This window comes from Vespula pensylvanica, chromosome 18 (assembly GCF_014466175.1).
Source record: "Vespula pensylvanica isolate Volc-1 chromosome 18, ASM1446617v1, whole genome shotgun sequence".
Classification (NCBI taxonomy): Eukaryota; Metazoa; Arthropoda; class Insecta; order Hymenoptera; family Vespidae; genus Vespula; species Vespula pensylvanica.
The window spans coordinates 2,320,807-2,343,441 of record NC_057702.1 but is presented as its reverse complement, the minus strand read 5'-3'; the positions used below and the strand labels follow the sequence as shown (position 1 = coordinate 2,343,441).

Genomic DNA, 22,635 nt, shown 5'->3' with positions numbered 1-22,635 from the left:
TGAAGTCCCTTCGAACGTATACCAAATACTTAAGTATAATTCGCTTTAAAATCGAGAGACCCTTCGCATTGTCCCGTTATCATTCTATTTCTTTTAAGAAATATAGAAGATAAGAGACGATAGTTCATAAGCGATTGCGAATTAAAAATCGTTCTACTACTTGTTCTTTATCTTTTCTTTTCTTTTCTTTTCTTTTCTTTTTTAAATCGTGAAACTACGAATCTAATTTAAATAGTTTCAAAAAATATAGAAAAAAAAGTTACGGAAAAGTTGTCAAATTCATCTTAGGAACTGTTGCCACGAATCTATAATCAAAAAGAATTTTTTGATTCGATTTATAATAATAGATTTTTAAAAATAACACAACGAGCTGAAAAAATTGCAATCCGAAATTAATCGATGCGGTACGAAAGCGAAACAATTATCAATTATCAATTAACGAAGTTGAAAGTTTAATTTAGTGTATCTTCCCTTCCTTTTCTTGAAAGAAAGAAAAAGAAAGAGAGAGAGAGAGAGAGAGAGAGAGAGAGAGAGAGAGAGAGAGAGAGAGAGAGAGAGACATTTACGAGGGTACTAAAATTACTAGGAAAAATAGTGAGCAAATTAGTCGACGTAGGAAAAGCTCGTTCATACGACGACGACGACGACGACGACGACTACAACTACGACGACGATTCTCAAACTTCGACAATAAGCCCGATTTTAATTACCTCGACATCTGGGTGTCGAATATAACGTTCCGTCCCTAATCTTGCCCTTCAAGTCGTCATCCTGATTTTGACCATCGCTTAATTTCAATCAGATAATCGTCGAGCAATAAGGTACTTCTCCTCTTTCCAGATGTTCCAAATATTATATACATATATATACTTCTATGTGTGTGCGTATGTCATAAGGAGATTAAATATTAAATTTGATCTATATGTGACTTTTCTTTTTAAATACGATTTATCATATAATAAAATTCATATATCATATAATAAAAAAGAATGTAATATTAAAAAAAAAAAAAAGAAAATAAGTAAATAGATAAATATATAAAAAAAATAAAATAAAAAGAAGAACAAAAAAGTAAGATAAAATTACGATCTTCTTTAGATTAAAAAATTTTCGATATATATATATATATATATATATATATATATATATATATATATATATATACGTATACATGCATACTCTATTAAACGAAAAAAAATTGAACATAAACATGTATCGAAAAAGGGTTAAAAGGTTCACTTAAACTTCGTGTCCCGTGGCTTTTGTACTTCGTTTCTACATGCATTTTAACTTAGGCGTAAGAGGGAAGAAACGGACAATTCAAAAGCGACACGAGCCACTACTAACGAACAATGTCGACGGAGAAAGAGAGACAGACAAACAGAAACAGAGAGACGGACAAAGAGAGAAAGAGAGAGTGAATGATAGAAAGAGAGTGATAGATAATCAGTACTTATTACCGAGAGACAGGGGTTAATACTCAACGGTCGACCAGGTGAATCACGCCAGAAATCAAGGGTGCATGACGGTGACAGCGTTTCCCAACGATAATCCACGATTTAGCCCTTAGTCCTAAACGTATAACTACACCCCCGCTACTGTTTAACGTCCCTGACTCCTGCCTTCTCGAAAGACACCTGCCCTTCCTTTTGCATTCTACATATTCGTAATCGTATGCGAGCACGAGCCGCTACGGTTATGCGATGGCTATCACCCATAGAAAGTCGACTAGTAAATTTAACTGTTTTAAGGGCTTGCTTCGTTGACCCTCCTAAAACAATCCCTTTTTCATCCTTCCAATACTTTCATATTGTTATTTCAATATTGAATAATATCCTATTTAATATCGTTTAATATTGAAATTATAAGAATGAATGATTGCGTTATTGTAAAAATGTAATAATCGTCTTGTTGACGTGAAATGTAATAATTAATATCGTAAAGTGTAACGATTATAATAGTCTCGTTAATTTTTAACGTTACGTTCATTCGTTCGATTAATATTTTTAAACATTATTCGTCGCATTATTTTTTAAAATAAATCGTCAGTATTTGTAATCTAAATCGTAAACTGACGTAATCCTGACGCTTAATTATTTATATTAATCGTCCTAGAAAATAATCCCTATACGTACTACCGACCATTTGTTTCGCTGAATATTTATAATTAATCGATAAGAATATCGATTAGTCAAATGAATAAATATCGATCGTTATATTAGATTAAATATCGTTTTGTACGGTTCTTTTCTTTTTTCTTTTTTCGATACCTGTAAAATTTAAAGGACGCAACGAAAGTCTAAATTAACATTAGATTAATATTATAAAAATAAGATTGTTCATGCTAACCGGTTTCTCTGTCGCTTCTATCTTCGGTAGCATTCTCACCAAGGATGTCTTGTAATTGGAGAGGTTCTCGTAGACCTAGTAGGAGCTCTTCACCAATTGCGATGTCTCGAATGGTCTCGTATAATATCTACGACAAAAAAAAAATAATAATAAAACGATAAAGAAATAAATAAAAAGGAAACTTATAAACATTTATAAAAGAAACGTGAACGCAAAACTGTGTATATTATCTCTATATTAATACTTGACGAAAGATGGAAATACATATGTACATATATTATATATATATATATATATAAAAAGAATTGAATAAAAATAAGATATCGTAAAATAAAAATGTTCTTTCAATGAAAACTTCGGACGCTAATTTATGTCGAATACACAGGCACCTCTCTTTCCCCCCTCTCTCTCTCTCTCTCTCTCTCCCTCGAATGATGTTCGATAACTCTTAAAGGATCTTTATGGTGTCGTCAAAAGCATCGAAACGTCATTACGATTCTGCAAAGCACTGATAGAAAGAGAGAAGAAGAGAGAGAGAGAGAGAAAAAGAGAGAACCATGTCCCTCATTCCCACAGCGATTGCAAAAGGGCGTATACGAAGTCAGTAAAACGACCCCGTAGGGTGACTTAATAACTAAACACCCTGTATACATGTAGCTTAAGGGCGCGCCCACGAAGCCGCGGCTACCATGTGGCGTAGTTCACACAGAGAATCGTAAGGACGGTAGTCCAAGCTCGACCCCAAATTGACATGCTGACCTTTATCGTTACGCTTTATTCGATTTGTTTATCTTCGTTGTTATAAACGATATCCGTTAAATGAACGAACGATGTTATTTTTGTTGTCCTTGTTTTTGTTAACGTTACTGTGAAATAACATTCAAGTACAACCTCTACAAATCTTTTGCAACGTAGATAAATAATTTTTCAATCGTCATACGACAATCTATCTAAATACTGTACGATCTAATATTGTAAGAAATTGTTGTATAAAATTCTGAGACACGTTATTATAATTATTTAATACGACGACGAAACGTACAACTGTAAGAAAAAAATTATTATAATAATTAATTACAACTATCGATCGTTAAGAAAATAATGTATTAGTATTACGAGGACGTTATAAAAACGACGACGTACGATCTAACGTACGATCAATGATCTAATGTTCCAAAAAATTATACCGGAAATAAAGGTACAACATTCCTGGAAGAGTAAGGTTATAACATGTTATAATTATTTTATCCAACATATGCGCAATTTTAACAAAAACTAATTATCATAATAATTAACTGGCAACTGTCGATAGTCGATCAACTGTTGTTCTCAACGAGGAGTACGAGTTGGATAATTGTTCATATGGATAATGACGACTAATCATGTTCTAATCATCGAATTTGTCTACATACAAAATTCGACATATTATTCAACTAAATAGAAAACGTAAATGCGTAATATCGTTAAGAAGAAGAAGAAGAAGAAGAAGAAGAAGAACGTAACAGCTCGATAAAAATCTCTTACGAAGATATCTAAAAATAAAGTTAATCGACGAATTTGACGATTTATTAATTAACAATATTAATTACCTCTCCTCCAATAAGTATATGCCGCAAATTGATTAGATGAGGCGTTGCTGTACTGCGTATGTATTTTAACCAATTGCTCCTTTCGTGAGAAGCGTCCAACCATCCTCGTACACCGCTGCCGACTATTCGAACCTGAAAATAAAAGGGAATATCAACTCTCGTAGACGATATAAAAACAATAAGAAAATTCCGAGAATTACAGCGTCGTGTGTTTACTAGGACGATGTGAGCAACAAGAACAACAAGGGCAACAAAGACGACAAGGACACTTGTACGAAACGTAACGTAGATAGATACTTGGGTCTCTTCTTTCTTTCTTTCTTTCTTTCTTTTTCTTTTTTGTTTCTTTGTCCCACGTCTCCAAGTATTTCATCGAAAACAATAATTTATCTTCGTTCAGAAATATAGAGGACGTCTCTTCGAAATGAAACCGCGATGTTTCGGATGCGGAACATTGCGTTTAACGGGCCGTCGATCTTGGATATCGCCCTATCATCATCACCACTCTAACCTTCTATCCAACATCCCCCAAAATTTACGGACCAACCCCTGAGTATTGAGAGAGAAACAGAGAAAGAGAGATAGAGAGAGAGAGAGAGAGAGAGAGAAAGAGAGAGAACGAGAGAGAAAACGAACTCGACAAGTGATTTTTTCAATTGTCTTGCAACGGACTCACGCCTCGTGACGCTTGGCTGGTCAACCATCTCACCCTGATCCATAGAGTCTTCTCACCCTGTATACACCCTTCTCTCTTTTAGACAGAAAGAGATCGTCCGACTCTTTTCATCGGCACCCTCGAAAATACTTTCTACGATAACTACTCTTATATGAGATATTGTTTTATATTATATTATGTATCATCGAAAATGTTTACTTTTAATTGTATGATTTAATAATATATGCATCTGTGAAATACATATGAAATTGTTTTGTAATTATTGTAAATATTTAATCCGATAACCGATATGTATATATATATATATATATATATATATTTTTTTTTCTTTGTACGATTGTGATCGTTTTTAATAATAAAGATGTTTTTATAATAATTACTGTTTTTATTATAAAAGAGAAAAAAATATATATATCATTTTTTTTCCCTTTATATATAATTCCTACCACCTGTCGACGATGAGTTCAACCTACTATGCCATTTAAAAATCAATGAATCCTGCAGGTAGACGAGTTCTCTTTATTATCGAGCTTTTTTTATATAATTAATCAAACCATTATTATATTTTCATATATATATTTTTTTATATAAATTAAGACGGTCAACGATATCTTTATTTTCGATTATTTATTTTTTCATTTTATATATATATATATATACACACACACACACACATGTAAATAGTGAAAATAGGGTAGAAGTAATACTGAGTTTTAAGAAACCGAAAAAATAGAAAGGAAATCAAGGATGGTCAAGGTTTTCTATGATGCTGCTCCTAATACCTATTTTAGCTACCAGGGATTGTTAAGGAGCACTTCCAAAAGATGTGCACGAACGAGACATCACAATAGAACTTCTCACCGGCTAACAGGACAGATTAGGATCTTTCTAAAAGCTGTGACACCTTTCGACAATGATGAGCTAACTCGGTGCTCGTTGGTGCAGCACATGGTATTCATTTTGAAACATCTATTTCCGAGACGAACGAACGAATGAAACGAGAACGTACGGAAAAGATTTGTAAAACGTTTATTAGAATAATTATTTATTCCAAATAATTGCGATTAAAAATTATTCTAAATTATATTATACAAATGCAGATCCGATTAAATTCTTCCGGACGATCTTTGAAATCGATTACTCTTTTCATTCTTTTCTTTCTCTTTTTTTTTAACTGATTCTTTTCCTTCTTATCAAATTTGTAAAACTATAAATTAAAAAAAGAGAAAAAAAAAATCACGTTGAGTAACTTTTGGCCCCACTCTGTATATTCGAGAGTTACATAAATTACTATAAATTACGAAAAATAAATAAAATGCATGACATTTATTTTACACACAGATGAATCATATGAAGAGATTAATTACGATGTAGTGTTTATAAAAAAAAAAAAAAAGAAAAAGAAAAAAAAGGATGACGTCAGATCTCTTTTTGGACGATGAAAAAAAAGAAAGAAAGAAAAAGAAAGAAAGATAGAGAGAGAGAGAAAAAAAAGAAAAGAGAAAGAAAAGAAAAGGAGACACACGAAGAGACGGAAAAGAAGACGGAAATTCGTCACTGGCTTTAACCGCTCAGCAGGGTAGATTTTTCAGTTTGCTTTGTCGGCTCGAACGGACATGTGCTAACAATTCGTAGGACAGATTTACTCCTGCTTCTGATTCTCATTCCCATAATCGTACCGTATTTTCGTGGTGTCTCTACAAAGATACGAGCTTATGATAATTCAGGTCGCTCAACGAGGCCGTCTCTTAATCAGAGCAAAGATATTAGTGGATATTTTTAAAAAATGAACAAACAAACAAAGAAATGAGGAAGAAAATAAAAACCCGAACAAATGAAAAAAGAAATATCATTCTTTTTCCTCTTCTTTTCGATTTTTCTTTTCTTTTCTTTTTTTTTTCTTTTTTCTTTTTTTTTTTTTGTATTTTCCATCATTGAAATAACGTCAAAAGTTTATGCCATTATTTATTTATATTCCTAACGCATAAACAGAAGAAAGAGAACATGAAAATGAAATTTTACAATGTTTTCTGTAACAAGTAAAAGCGAGAAAATTTTGCGGTCGCACGTCGTCGGTCAGTAATTCAAAGGCCGTTCAAAGAGAACAGAGAGAGAGAGAGAAAGAGAGTAATATACGTTGGTGTGCTACGTAAAACTTAAGAGAGAGAGAGAGAGAGAGAGGGAGGGGAGGAAGGGTGAATAAGTGAGAAGAGGAGGAAGAGGAGGAGTACCGAGGCAGAGCAAATAAATCATAATTGCATCATTCCTTGAGCCTCTTTAAGCGACGTTAGAGAACGCCAGTATGAAATTGCTAAAATTGCCAGAAACGAGCAACGATTTTAATTAAATGTGCAGTTTCACCGCTAACTTTTTCTTTATGCAATTACCCTTTCTCCCAGAGCGTATCCCATCTCAGTACTGCGAAAAAAGAGCATCTCTCTAGGTATGCTTAGATTCAACGTAGTGAAAAATATTATTACTCGACATTTCCCTTTTTAACTATAATATATATATATATATATATATATAATTTTTTTAATTTTAAACAGACGCGCGCGCGCGTTCACATAATTTTCTTTATTTTATTTCAGAGAAAAAAGAAAAGAAAAGAAAAGAAAAGAAAAGGAATACAAAAACAAATAAAAGGAAGAAATATTATCTACCTGCTTAGTTTCAACGAGACAAAAATCTAAATGACAAATTTCTGACACACTTTTCCAAATTTGAAAGAGAAAGTAAGAAAGAGAGAGAGAGAGAGAGAGAGAGAGAGAGACAGAGATAAAGATAGAAAAAAAGAATATCTTTGGGAAAAACCATAGGAACATCTCTCTCTTTTTTTCCCTCTCTCTCTTTCTGTCTAAGAAAAAGAGAGAAAAGAGACAGAAAGAAAAAAAGGGAGAGAAAGAGAGAGGGAAAGAGAGATAAAGAAGGGACACATCTTGTCCATCGGATGATCTGCAGGACACTTGGTCGAGAGGATTCACAATTTGGCCTTCGAAGGACAGTTATACTGGTCATTCTTCTACAAAACATTCGAGATCTCTTCTCTCTCCCTTTTGTAATCTCACACCTCTAAACCAAACCGATGAAAGGTTTTGCCTCAGTCGGTTGGATTTGACCGAAAATAGTTAAGCGAAAAAAGGTGTCTCTGTGTGGTGTCTTTGAAAATAGTTAAGCGAAAAAAAGGACACACTCTCAATTTCTTTCTCTCTCTCTTTCTCGTCTGCATGCTAGTACTCAATGGACCCTCATAATCGAAGACGTTCCGCGTAGTTTTCTAAATTCTTAAGGATTCTCTCTCTCTCTCTCTCTCTTTTTTCTCTCTCTTTCTCTCTTGATCGTGATCCATCTAAAAACGAACCTATCCTTCTCGATATATCCTTTCAAAACCTGAAAAAAAACCATTTTCACGAAAATACTAAAACATTTTCTACCGTATAGACCCATTAAAAAATATTTCGCACAGATCGTCGATATGATACATCGATATTTTTTTAATTGAAAAAAGAGAGAGAGAGAGAGAGAGAGAGAGAGAGAAGAAGAAGAAGAAAAGGAAAAAGAAAAAAGAGGAAATTAAAATTTCTCGAGAAAATTTCTCAACGAGTATATCGTTGTGTTAGGTATAGAATCGAAAGCTATCGGCCTCTGGACGGCCTGCAAAGTTATGAATAAAACGGATCGATGGCGGATGATAGCTCTATGATGGCCGACGCAAAAATGCTTTTAGCTGGCACCTCCCCTTTTTCACTACCCGAACGAGAAAGGCATTTTTCCTAAAACGGCTCTCTGATTCATCGATACCCATGTGAACCTTCCATCTTGTTATCCTATAATTCTTATTTTAACAAATCAACATTTTCATCGACGATCGAAGAAAGAGAGAAAATAATAATAAGAGGACAAGAATTAAATAAAAAATAATTGCATTCGATTATTATTCGCTGTATTTTCCGAATTAAATGAATTATTATCGTGCGTGTCATATAAATCAGAGTGGTTTTCGTGATCGAATCGAGTTCTGTTAACGTTTCGACGAATCGAGTGTGTGAAACGGTCAATTATCATCTTCTCTCTTCCTCTCTCTCTCTCTCCTTCTTCCCTCGCCCCTTTAAATAATAACACATACAGCTTCCGTGTATATTAAATTAAGAGGCGACACGAAACCGACACATGCCGAATATAACATTAGCCATGGCGACATCTTTGCTTAATTTCCTTTAGCCTTGGAGGAATGGCAAATGAATGAGCGAGTAAGAGGGTAAGACTGAATGAATGAACGAGAAAGAGAGAGAGAGGGAGAGAGAGGGAGAGAGAGAGACACAGAGAGAGAGAGAGAGAGAGATATGAAACTCAAGGTGTCTACAAGAGGCTCCTTTCAGTCTTAATTAATGCTTAATTAATCCGAAGGAATCGATTATAGTTCTAGCGAGTTTCTCGTAAATCTCTCCTCAAATGAAAACGTCGATCAATTTTCGAGACGACTACGACGACGAAAATGATTCAAGTGACTCGCGAAAAAATAAGATTTTCTTTCTAACTCGATCGTACGCGATCCCACTATGGATTCTACTACGAATTTCAAGGTATGTTTTTTTCCCTTGTTTTTTTTCTCCCCTCCTCACCCCTTCTCTCTCTCTCTCTCTCTCTCTCTTCCATCGCCCTTCCTCCCTCGTAAATCGAGAAAAGAAAAAAGTTTGCGAGGACTTTGGAAACTTTTCCCTCGTTCTTTTCGTATTTTTCATTCATTTCATTCCACTCAACGTTGCGTTATAACAACTTCGAGAGATTCTCTTCTTAGCTCGTTCTTTTTCTATTCCTTTGATTTTTTTTTTCTTATTTTTATTTTCTTCTACTTCGTCTTCTTAATCGTACAACCCTCGCGTTCCTATCTACCTATCCACCTCCCACTTTCTCCATTTCCCGACTTACCACGACCTTCTTTTCGATTTTTCGATAATCACGAATATTACACTAGAGTTATAAATCGATCGGTATGAAAAAACGAGGGTAATACTTTCGAGAGAAGATATTTTTATATTTAGATACTTGTTACTAGCTACTAATTAAATACAAATCCCGAACCAATTAGTATTTACCAGATTATTTTTAAAGACGAGAGAGAAGGGAGAGAGAGAGAAAAAAAAAAGTCGAATTACAATCGAGTACTTTCGTCGATACTTCCAAGGATTCAAAAGCTCGTGCATTAGTACGCGAAATCGTAAATCAAACTGCACGGTATTTACGGCGTTGGCGTTTAATTGCGAGCCTACGATCCAATCTTAATGAAGATGATTAACTTTTCCGCTCTACGGAGTACCAACAACGTTAACGTCAATAAGATTTGCCCGTACAGAGGTAAAATTTCGCGATAAACTAACACGGCTACTTTTCTTTATTTTAATAATTCGATATGACTCAATGAACTTAGCAATTTACGATTTACTTCATTGATAAATAAAAAAGCAAACGTTCGTAATATCGTTTCGTTAAGATTTACAATAAATAACTTTCTTATCTTTTCTCTTCATTGTTTTATCCCTTATGGAGAGCTAAAAAATGCATCGTCTTCGAAATTTCTTTTCTTTTTTCTTCTTTTATTTTATTTCCTTTATCTCTATAAAAAAAAATTACATCATTTTTATTATCTTCCTTTCGTCGATACGAGAGATTTAAATCTGTATTATTTACCAAATGATTAAGATCAAAAAAAAAAAAAAAAAAGAAACTCATTAAGACGATCGATATTAATGACTATCAGTAGCAGAAGATGAAACGATATTATTGTATCATCGAGCAAGATATTTTTTTCTCCCCCACTCCTTATTCTCTACATGTCTCTTAACATACTTGACCCACTTGACTCGTGGCAGGCATGTAAGGCAAAGTAATGACAGAGCAAGCGGTGCCCTTCGACCCGTGTCTAACGTGCAGCAGATGCCACTCTCTTTCTCTTTCTTCCTCTCTCTCTCTCTCTCTCTCTCTTTCTCTCTTACACACCCACGATTTCTAAGGGAAGCTACCCTCGACGTATCTAGCGGTATAAATTATATCCGACTGGCGTCATCGTCAGCCCCTTATATGATCGATCATTAGAGAGAAGCCGGCGCGCCAGAAAATTTGCCAAAATTCGTTGATCCGCATTATCCCTGCGGGAAACGATCTACTACGATGATTTCCATTCATCCGTAAACAGGAAAAATAGGAAAACCTTAGATATAATAGATTTCGAACGAATGACGTTGCTTATTATTATTATTATTATTATTAGATATTATCGAGAGTTAATCGATCCATGGAAAATATTGTCGGTGTCCATTCAATATAAAATACATTACGTATAATATATTACATATCAATTTTACATCGTATTCAAATTATCATTATCAAATTATATCGAAAAAATGTTCAATATTAATTTATATGAAATCGACGAAGAACAAAAAAAGAATGTAGCGCTCGAATGTATTCGGTTCTATAAAAAATAAAAAAAAAAGAAAAAAAAAAAAAGAAAGGAAAAATCGATTACTGTGTCTATATTAACTTTATTGTATTAGAATTATTGGACGATCGTTAAAACTATCTCAGTCGATATCGAATTTTTAATACGGACATTCGAGCGAGTCGGATTTTAAAAAAAGGAACGAATAATTCGATCTGATATGATTGAATTAATATCGTTGGGACGTCTCAGAAGTATCTGATTAGTTGGCCTCGCAAAGATAATGAAGTCGATGCGCGGTGTTGTTAACTCCGTGTGTATATACATACATGGGAGTACGTTCTCTAGGAACCAAGGGGTAACCAGCAATCTGATTTATGCAAGGCAATAGTCGAAAGCACACACGAAACGCCTCTGGCTCGTACTGTATTCCTGTGTATATTGAACTTAGACTGGCTCCCAGTACCGGACCAGATTAGTTCGGTCATTGTACCGAGAGTCCTGCTCGTTCGTATGAACACAATCTGTCAACCCCGTAAGCTTACCGAATTCTCTCGATCTTAGCTTAAGTAGCTCTAAGAAGGCCATTGGTCACGAGAGAAGAGAGAGAGAGAGAGAGAGAGACGATCGGATTCCAAAAGATCTACTCGAATATTCTCAACAAATCATTTTCAATAAAACGTCGAACAACAAAACGTCGAACGGTCCTGACCAATCAAATATCAAATATCAGGTCATCCATTTTTTAATTCTTCTCCCTGCAAATTGAACATTTCTTTCTTTCTCTCTCTTTCTCTCTTTTTTCTTCTCTCTCTCACTCTCTCCCTAGCCATTACAAAAGCGTAACAATCCAACCAACGGGCAATACGTTTTGTTTACCATCGAATCACGGCTTAAATTGAGTTTACATTTTAAATGCACAAGGTAACACGGGCCCGCAGCCCCGAGACAATGAGTAACGTGAATTTTCGCTTTGTGTAACGGAGACGTATTGAAAACGATTATTTATGATGTATCGTTAAAGCCGAATATATAAACGAGGCAATACCTCGATTGCAATGAAGAAAACGATACTTTCACGGTGATGAACTGTCTGGGAAAAAGAAAGAAAAAAAATGGGAAATAGTAATAAAAATCAAAAAAAAAAAAAAAGAAGAGAAAAAAAGAGAGAGAGAGAGAGAGAGAAAGAGAGAAGAGAAAAAATGAATCAAACTCGAAAAGAACAAAAAAGTGTGGCAACACAAAAGAGGAAGGAAAAAACTACAAAAGAAAAAAAAAAAAAGAGAAGAGAAGAAAAGGAACGGAATAAAGGACCAGGAAAAAAAATGAAAATAAAAAAGTAAAAATGCAAAGAAAGAGAAGATAAACAAGCAAACAAAAAATAATTCCCCCGGAAAAGTAATAGAGAATAGGCAATTATGAAAATTATCTCAAATGGATCAACTGGTATTAGATTTCCTGTTATCACGTTTGATAGCTCTCTCGAATAACGAATCTAGACTCAAATTTCTATTACTCGAACGCTACTAGCACCTTTCTTAAAGAGAGAATAAAGGTAGTATAGAGTGTAGAGAAATAGAGAGAGAGAGAGAGAGAGAGAAATAAAGAGAGAAAGAGATCTAGGGGGATGGTTAGCTCGCGTTTAAAGACTAAACGTTCGTGCGAGATCCAAGACAATCGGCGGCACATCAAAGGTGACGATTGTTTCCCGTAAATTATAACAACCGTAGAGCACTTACTAGACTTCTCGTTATGAGTTCGCGAACAAGTTCAATTAAGTCCAAGCCGTTGGTAAGACGAGGCAAGGCTTCCTAACCCATGGTCTCTGCAGCCCCTTCGATCAACGTAAAACCACCCCAAATGTAGTCTTGAAAGAGAAACTCGGTTAGGGAGTGAAAATTATAACGAACGAACGTAGAAACGAACGTACGACGTAGGTACGTACGTACTTTCTTTTCCTCGGAAAGAAATATTTTTGAAATAATTTTGTTCGTTTGTTTCGTTTGTTTCGTTTATAAGAAATCTTAATGTAGTAACAAAGAAGTAACAATTGTGAATCGGTTTGCTTCTCTCTCTTCTATTTTAAGCCCTTCTTCTTTCTAATAAATCTTGTAATAATTGATAATTTAATAAAACGAGAAAGCATGACGAAACTAAAGGCATTGACCAACCGAAGATTAGAAACTCGTATTAGGACGGGTCAGCAGCTCGACAATTTCAACAACACGTGTCTATTATGCCCATTATCGAAAGAGAAAGAGAAAGAGATAGAGATACCAAGGGAAATGAGAGAAGAAGATTTATCACCCTCGAGATAAGTCGAGGGGTGTGTCCGTACAACAAAGCTTCGAGAATCGAGTTTATAATAATTTACAAAGGGGATACGAAATGAAAGATTCGAATAGCAAATTTCTCTCTCTCCCTCTCTCTCTCTATATATTTTTCTCTTTCTCTCTTTCTCTCTCTGTTTTTCTCTGAGAAAGAGAGAAATATCTAATTGTATAATATCGAAATTACCGATTGATTTATTACGATAAGTTAATTTATTGTCGGTAAATATTTTATTGTCGGCAAGAGTGTAAATTTAAATGTCAAAATATATTGAACTTAGTTAACTAAGCAAATCGTTAAAAAACCTCGTCGTATATTCATTAACATAATAGAATGAAAAAGACGACAATCAAAAACTCGATCCTTCAGAAAAAAGAGAGAGAGAGAGAGAGAGAGAGAAAGAAATAAAAATAAAAAGGATCAGTCAGCTGACCGTCCTTGCATTCTCGTTCGTAATACGATGCATTACTACAAGCTTCGCATAAAAAATTTTGCGTGCATTATTATTATTATTATTATTATACCGGGTCGACTTTTCGACCAGCATCGATTTCGACCATTTTTTTCGCGGGAACGGAAGAAAACTCAGGGCCGTAAACTCGAAAGTAAGACTTATTATTATTTTAAAAAGCTCCCCGTCGAATACATTTCGATCGATCGATCGATTTATATATATATATATATATATATACGTTTTTCTTTACTTTTTCATTTCGTTCTTTTTCATAGCGAATATACAATGTCAAACAATTTGTCGAATAAATTTTAGAAGAGGCAGGGGGTGGGGGGGAGGGGCACAATGACTTATAGGTACAGGGTTGAATCGTTTTCTTTACGACCGGTGGACTCTCTTAGATGACCACGGAAAGGAAAGACGAAGGGATACCCTCGATATCCTGCTTCTCGTCTAACGTGTGACAGCTTGGACAATGTAAAAGATCCCTGTCGTTACTGATTGTCACTTGTTTCCTGCCAATTCTCTCTCTCTCTCTCTCTCTCTCTCTCTCTTTCTCCCCCTCCCCTCTCATCACCCAATCGCAAATCTTTCTCTTTCTTTCTCTCTATCCTTCTTACATTATTTCACATTCAAATACCCGCGAAATCTCAGGTCCGTCCTTCGTAACTCTACGCCTTGAGAACCAAACCACGAAACGACGTTCCGTTCCGTCCATTTTCCAAACGAAATAATGCGCGAAAGGGAAAAAGAAAAAAAAAAGAAAAAAAGAAAAAAGAAAAAAAAAAGTTTAGGGTCTACGTTGCACTTTCGACGGAGTAGTATCGAAATTAATAATAAGAATGCAAGGCATCAAAGCAAGTAAGCTAGCAGAGAAGCAAAGAAGCGAGCGAACCAACGTACGAACGAGAGAGAAAGAGAACGTTTGTGTGTATGTTTTTGTGTGTGAGAGAAAGAGATAGAGAGACAGAGAGAGAGAGAGAGAGAGAGAAGAAGAAAAAAGGAGGTGGAGCGGTACATTGTGTTCCTCATTGTCGAATCACTTCCGGGGCTTGACCTCTAGCAACGCCCTAAAGACCAGTTCACCTGGACAATGTCCACGTATAATGGAAGCTACGTTATAAGTATTGTCCACCGTTAGAACGATATCGATTGTCTAAAATAGGTATTTCCAGGTTGGTCGTACTACCGGACGAGGACGAGGACGAGGAAGATGATGATGATGATGATGATGATGATGACCACAATAAAATCCTTGTCGTCGACTCGTAAGAGCCGAGTAGTAGTGGGCGTTACGGGTCAGGATAATAGAAATTGTTCGGGGCGTTTTGCTTTTCAAGGACCTTCTTTTTACTCTAATCCTTCTTCTCCTTTCTTCCTTTCCTTTTTCTAATCTTGAGTTATATACTACGTTATTAAATTTATTCCATTAAGAATCTTTCGTTCTTTTCTTTTTAGAATCAAAAAAAAAAAAAAAAAAAAGAAGAAGAGAAAAGGAAAAAGAAATAATTAAGAAATAATTAAAAAAACATAATTAAAAGAAACGTATCGCTATATATACTATATATATATATATATGCTTTGAGAAATAATCGAGAAGAGATAGAGAAAAAATAAAAGAGAGAGAGAGAGAGAGAGAGAGAGAGGGTGAAGAAAGTAAAAAAAAAAAAAAAATGAGACCAACGATCAAAACCCAGGAAAAAATTTTCTACTTTTGCAAACCACCGGCAATAACTCGAGCACGATTGATCATTTGACATACGTTCTCGAAATCATTCGGCAAATTGGACCGAGACCCTCTACCGATACGGCACCACCACAACCATGCTAGCAGCACCCGGGGTTTCACGGTTGAACAAACTAAGCCTAAGATTGGTTTAGTCGCCACGAAGGCACGACGAGAAACTTGTACGGATCACGCGTCACCGACTAGAAAAGCTATGTCCGATAGAGATAGAGATAGAAAGAGAGAAAGAGAGAGAGAGAAAGAGAGATCCTTCCCTTTAAAAGATTCTTTCCTTTTTCCGGATTTCCCATTCCCCTTCTCCTTTTTCTGTCGGTCGATTCAAAAAAAAAAAAAAAAAAAAAAAAAGTGTGCGAGAACTCACGCGGCAGGTGGGGTAATACTGATACCTAACTCATCCGCAAAACGGTTCAGATTTTTTTTTTCTTTTTTTTTTTTTTTTTTTTCTTTCTCTCATCCCCTTGACGAGGAAAAGAAAAGGAAAAAACGAGATTCGAATATATATATATATATATGTATGTATGTATGTATGTATGTATGTATTTCTTTTTTAAATTTGAAATCTATTATTTCCATGGGACTATACGAATGAATCGTAAACGATTAAAAAATTCCAATGACGAGAATATAAAATGAGATATATACTTAAGTTTTTATTTCTCTTTCTCTTTCTATTTCTTTCTTTCTTTCTTTCTTTCTTTCTTTCTTTCTTTCTTTTTTTTTTCTTGACAAAACCGACACGAAATTTCGGTTTCCTCGCAACCCTCTCATTTCTCCCTTCCTATACATACGATACGCACGACACAAAGTTTCGTGAATTTTCTAAAGATTGTGAGAAAAGGATTAGGATTCGAAAGGGGAGTAATGCGTATACGGTGTGAATCGAGAGCAGAAGAGAGACAGGAAGAGAAAGCAAAAAAAAAAAAAAAGAAAAAGAAAAAAGAAAAAGGAAGAGAAAGAGAGAGAAAAAGAGAGAAAATTTTGACCGCTTTGCGAACTTTTCAATGTAACGAGAGACCCGAGAGATAATCTCGAAATCCTTTTTCGAATAAGATGAGAGTTTAACGCAATGTTCTCTTACTTTCATCATCATCAATCATCATCATCGTCATCGTCATCATCTTTTTCGAATAAATTTGTATATAATTAAAAATGTACGATATAAAAAATCTTTCGAAAAGATTTTTAACCTCTCGCGTGCGTTTACGAGACTTTGGGTAAAAGAGGGGGTGTTGAGGGGGGGGGGACAGGAGGTAAGAGGAGGGGGTGGGAAGGGATGGGGGGCTTGATAGATCGGGGCCGACGAAACGAAGGGGTAGTTTGGCTTTAATCGATCCTGTAATCGCCGGTCCGACAGTTGGCCCCGACTGCCTTTTTGTCGGCAGTTAGATGGATGGAGCCATTTACATTTTGTCAGTGCGACATGCGCTCGTGCTGCCGCTATCATATCTATCACAACCCCCTCCCACTCTTACTCCCATTGCCCCCTTCTCTCTTTCGTACCCCCTCAGCCCTTCAACTCCCTCCCCCCCTTTACATCCATACCGGTGGATCGACCAATATGACCGGCCCAGTTCCCATTCATCGTTGCGAATTTGAAAATCAATGTTTTCTAAAAAGAAACAAGAAAAAAAAAAGAAAAGAAAAAAGATTGTTAAGAACAATGTAAACAAATTGTTCCATTAGAAAATATCTAATTTAAGATAATTAATTGATACGATTTATTCAAAATCGTACTCGTTAAAAAGGAATAAAACGATTTTATTTATTCGAAATTTTCGTTATGGAAAAAGGTTTAGGTTTATGGTTTATATCTCGTTCTTGAAAACGGCTAAACTCAAAAGTTTCAATTGGATTCATCCGAATGCAAGGGAATAGGAAGAAATTGACAGATCCGTCAACGTGGATGACACCTTCGACCGAACGATTCGTCCAGGTGGTCGCTGTCGAACTATCGAGAGACGACTCTTTCTGTCTGTCTGTCTATCTGTCTATTTGTCTCTCTCTCTCTCTCTCTCTCTCTCTCTTTCTCTCTATCCATCCGTCCTATTCCCTTTTTTCCTCTATCCTATCTCTATCCTCTCCTCTTTCTCTCTTTCTTCTTATTTCGTCGGCATCTGCGCGGATAATACCCGGTAGGGATTATATGCCAATAGGATAGGAGAAACCCAATGACATTGGCTTAGAAGTATTTCTCGAACTACCCTCAACCATAAACAGATCGATCATCTTTCAAACGGTTGTCGATTGAGAATTTCCTGTTCTGGATGTGCCAAGATATTTGATAAGATTAATACTATAAACCGATCGATTAAAAAAAAAAAAAGAAAGAAAGAAAGAAAGAGAAAAAAAAATTAAAAGAAATCAGTATCAATTTTCTCAAGGTATAGAGATACCCTACGACACACGTATATACATACATACATACATGTGTATGCACACGCGAAGAGAGAATATATTCCAATATATTAGATTAGATTAGATAGATCGATTACGATCGAGGAAAAAAAAAAAGAAAAAGAAAAAACGAAGGAAGGAACGAAGGAAGGAAGGAAGAAAGAAAGAAAGAAAGAAAGAAAAGCGAGGAAATATCAAAGAAAAGAAATCGCATGGTTATACGATTTTTCACAATCTCGATGTCTCATTCGGTTGAATAGAATTACGAGAGATTTCCCTTCCTGGATTTCCAAAAGGCATTGCTGATGCGATAAACGCGTAAACGATATACGTACATATGTATGTACTTACACACATACGTGTATACCTGTATAACATATATATATATATATGTATATATATATCTACATATAATATACATTTATACATATATATATATATATTGCGAGAAAAGGAGAGAGAAAGAGAGAAAGAGAAAGAGAGAGAGAAAAAGAAAGAGACAGAAATAGAACTCACCTCCCAAGCGTAACGGGGATTGAAAGGCTCGCTCACCCACTTGCAGGAAAAAGGACCAAATCTGGTACCCCGTGGTATATCTTTGCGTGCTCGAACTTGCGGCCCACCAGGCGCTGAACCACCGACCTCGACCTCGGGAACGAGTGACACCCACTCGTGACTCAATTGGTCCTTTGGCTCTTGCTTTATCGTGTCCTCTATATAAATCAAAACATAAAGACAAAACAGGTCATACATACCGACACTTTCTCTCTTTCTATCTCTCTTTCTCTATCTATCTATCTATCTATCTATCTAGCTACTTATCGATCTTCACTTTTGTACAGTGTAATTATTCCAACAAAAAAAAGAAAAAAAAGAGACGAAAAAGCCTTCTCATCAGAATGTAAGAAAAAATGTTTGATAATGCAGAATAAGATTACGATGAAGAATAAAAAAAAGAATATTATTTTTGCATTAGAATTCATAGAACAACTATTGAATTCGTTAGAATATCAATCCACTCACGATAATCGTTTCGCGTTCTCGAATAATCCTTCTGTTGATCATTCTGTTTTTCAAGATAATCCCAAGACATTCTTCTATCCTCGTCCCTAACGGATGGTGGCCTCTGTTGCATTTCCTTTTCATAATTCTGTTGTCTCTCCATAGCTGGGGAATAACCACGTTGTTGTTGTTGTTGCTGTTGATAGCCACTCCTAGATTGCGAGGTATTATAATCCAAAGGTGTATCCTGTATTGTATTAGACATGTGGAGAGCTTTGAAATCTCTATAAATAGGGTTGCCGTTGCTTGCGTTGCTACTACTGCCACTATTATTATTATTATTATTGTTGTTGTTGTTGTTATTGTTGCTATTTTCTTCCATCTCGCTACTATCTGCACCACTACCACCCCCACCACCTCCTCCTCCCCCTCCTCCACCACCACCACCACCTCCTCCTCCTCCTCCTCCTCCTCCTCCTCCACCACCACCACCACCTCCTCCTGTGGTACTTCCCGTTGTCGTTCCTGATATCGACTCGCCTTCGTCGCTGCTTCCTAAAACAAAATACGTATATGGTACACGTTAGAGGATGAAAAAAACTTCAATGGAATTTTGTTAACATTACAAGGAAACGTTTCGAATTTTATATCGTTCTAACGAAATAGAATTATAGATCGTTATAATTATAATATAAATTCGACGTTGAAAGGATTCGATTTAACCTTGATAAAACAGCCTCTTTTCTCAGCGATCATCGCTTAACAGAAAGGTTCAACCTTACTTTTACAAAGAATAACGACAACGTCAATGTATAACTCTAACGCTATTCTAAGAAGGAAAATTCAATTTATCGGATGGATTTGCACGTTCCACGATGCTGATGGTTGGGATACGTATAATGGTTGGGATCTTTTAAAAGCCGGTCGTCGATCGATCGATCGATCGATCGATCGATCAGATCGATCAGATAACTCGGAAAGAAAATCTTGACTTGAAATTAGTAACTGACAATAAAAGGTTCGGCATAGCGATGAATGAAATCATCGAATATTTCAAAAAAACACACGTATACACGTTTTAATCTAATAATATATTTCTTTTCTTTTTCTTACACTTTCATTTTATTTCTTTTCCATTCCTTTTAATAGATTATATATCAGGTTCAAGTGTAAAAACAAATGTCAAATGGATAATATCTATCTATGTATCTATCTATCTCTTGATCAACGAGACACAGTTGTATAATCATATTGCAACTGAAATTAAAAAAATATATATATATACATATATAAAAGTTTAGGACGATAAGATTGAAATTTCATAACGTTGCGAGTGTCTATATTCCAATCAATCGTCGGAGCGTTTTATTTAACGACCTGACACTATTTATAAAAGAGATAGATTTTGGTTAGAAGCGATTAGATTTGATTAGATCGATAGACAAACGTGTACGTACATACATACATACATATATATATATATATAGATATTCGATCTATTTCATGAATGAAAAATGCGTTACGAATAAAGAAACCTGAAATCATTTTTCGAAGAAGAAAATAGATAAGTTGGTTTGTATCCTTTTTCATGTTCCTATTTTTAAAAGAGAACGATAGAAAATCTTAGATTTATTTGGACGACTTCGTGAGCAACGAATGAATTCGTCGGGACCCTTCTAATAAACAACCTTATCTTCGAATCGGAAGATATTCACGAGAGAAAGAAAGAGAAAGGGAGAGATAGAGAGTTCTATCGACTATCACAAAACAAACATATATATATATATATATATGCACACTCACATATACAGATTTTTATGCGAGTCTTTTCGAACGAACCTGCGGCAAGATGCCGCAAAGAAAATTACACCATGACGAGTCCTTCGCAAACAACATAAGCTCTGTGTGAATATCAACGGCTAAGTAAATTTGCAGGTGTATCTATGACGAAAGAAAGAAAGAAAGAAAGAAAGAAAGAAAGAAAAAAAAATTAAAAGAAATATATATATAAAAAAAAAAAAGAAAAGAAATTTTCAAAAAAAAAAAAAAAGAGAGAAAGAAATAAAATAAATGAAATGAAGAAACAAAAGGAGAAAATAAAAAATGCTCCATTCGATTAGAAAAATTCATTGACTCGAAAAGATCAATTTCTTTAACGAATTCATATAAGATAATCAACGATTGTTGTATCGATATTATATATCGATCGATAGTATCTATATAGAAAGTATTAACGAAACGCTGAAAAAAAAAAAAAGAATTATTAATAGAAAATATCGCGAAAAAAAATTTCTGATAGGATTCTAATCGAGATAGCAAACAAAGCCTTCGAGAATACATCCGGTTTATTGTCCGGAGAGTGTAAAAGTCGTAAAAGAAAACGGTGATCCTACGAATAGGGCTAGTAGACACGGAGACACGACGCCTAGAGTATACTTATTCTATCGATACAACATATATATATATATATATATCTACTAGCAGAGAGCAATCGAGAAGTATCATATAACGACGTTGACTCGTTCTTTCTCGATAAACATAAATCGAGATATAACGAGCGCTTTACGACAAATAGAAAGAAGAAAGTATTCGACGATACGAATGGAGAGCTTTGTTCGTTCGTGATAAGAAAAGAAAAAAAAAGAAGAAGAAAGTCACACCAGGATAAGTATACAAAAAAAAAAAAAAAGAAAAGAAAAAATTGATATTATTATAAGGAAACAAATCGAGAAAAAAAAAAAAGAAAGAAAAGGAAAAGGAACGAAAGAAATTTTCCAGAGAAGTAATAATTCTTAAGATTTAAAGAAGTATTTCTCAAACTTTAGCCTGTTGAATCAATCAAAAAAGTGAAATATGTTTTTCTATGAAGTATGTTTGTATTCGTAAAATGCGACGATTATAATTTCTAACTTTGAAAACTTTTCCTTTTTATCTTTTCTTTTTCTCTTTTTTAAAAATCAATAAAAAGGAAATATAAATATAACAGATTTAAATACCGTATAAGAGTACATTCTTTTTTAAATGTCCCTTGTAAGAAAAGAAAAGAAAAGAAAAGAAAAGAAAAGAAAAGAAAAAGAAAAAGAAAAACGATTTCGTCAATGTACCTAATCGACAGAACAAACAGGATTTTGCGAAATCCCGACAGAGGGTTCATACAGTACAAAGCAAACCGAGGATCCTCTGATGGCCCAACACATAATGACAATATTTGGGAAAGCTTCAAGATGAGAGGAGTACCTAAAATAAGGTCTTTGACTCCTGTGGGACGTTGTTACGAGTGCTCGAACATATTCTCCCTCTATAGAATTACGAGTACTTGATATTATCCTGGATGATAGCACCTCGAGAGCTTCTAAGAGCGATTAGAAAGCAGAGTACACTTTTCTCTCTCTCTCTCTCTCTCTCTCTCTCTCTCTCTCTCTCTCTCTCTCTCTCTCTCTCTGTCTCTCTCTCTTACTCCTGTCCCTTTCTGTTCCTCTTTCTCTCTCTCTCTCTCTCTTTCTCTCTTTCTCTCACTTAAAAGGATTATCGACTATGAAGAGGTTAATTTATTCGTGAGAAGATATTATGTACCCTCTTGATCCTCTTGTCTCTCTGATATATCCTCGTCAAACTTTTGACACGAACGTGTTGAATCAAATGAAAAAAAAAAAA

General features: G+C 35.0%; 1 protein-coding gene and 1 long non-coding RNA gene across 4 annotated transcripts in view; both read right to left on the bottom strand.

Moving 5' to 3' along the window:
• The window catches only part of LOC122635399 (histone-lysine N-methyltransferase PRDM16-like), a 28,250-nt gene extending 8,873 nt beyond the window's left edge, over positions 1 to 19,377 (bottom strand). For 2 of the 3 annotated variants that reach the window (XM_043825584.1, XM_043825585.1), the window contains exons 1-4: positions 19,003 to 19,377; positions 18,496 to 18,692; positions 3,939 to 4,070; positions 2,350 to 2,476 (exon numbers count right to left, since the gene is read on the bottom strand). In XM_043825584.1, the coding sequence (XP_043681519.1) occupies positions 2,350 to 2,476; positions 3,939 to 4,070; positions 18,496 to 18,692; positions 19,003 to 19,363 (817 nt within the window). In that variant the 5' untranslated portion in view covers positions 19,364 to 19,377. The remainder of the gene's footprint in view (positions 1 to 2,349; positions 2,477 to 3,938; positions 4,071 to 18,495; positions 18,693 to 19,002) is intronic. The other variant, XM_043825586.1, reaches the window with a different exon arrangement.
• Positions 19,378 to 19,469: 92 nt separating this feature from the next.
• The window catches only part of LOC122635400, a 20,459-nt gene continuing 17,293 nt past the window's right edge, over positions 19,470 to 22,635 (bottom strand). Inside the window, exon 3 of the long non-coding RNA XR_006328662.1 lies at positions 19,470 to 19,536. This is a non-coding gene — a long non-coding RNA (uncharacterized LOC122635400). The remainder of the gene's footprint in view (positions 19,537 to 22,635) is intronic.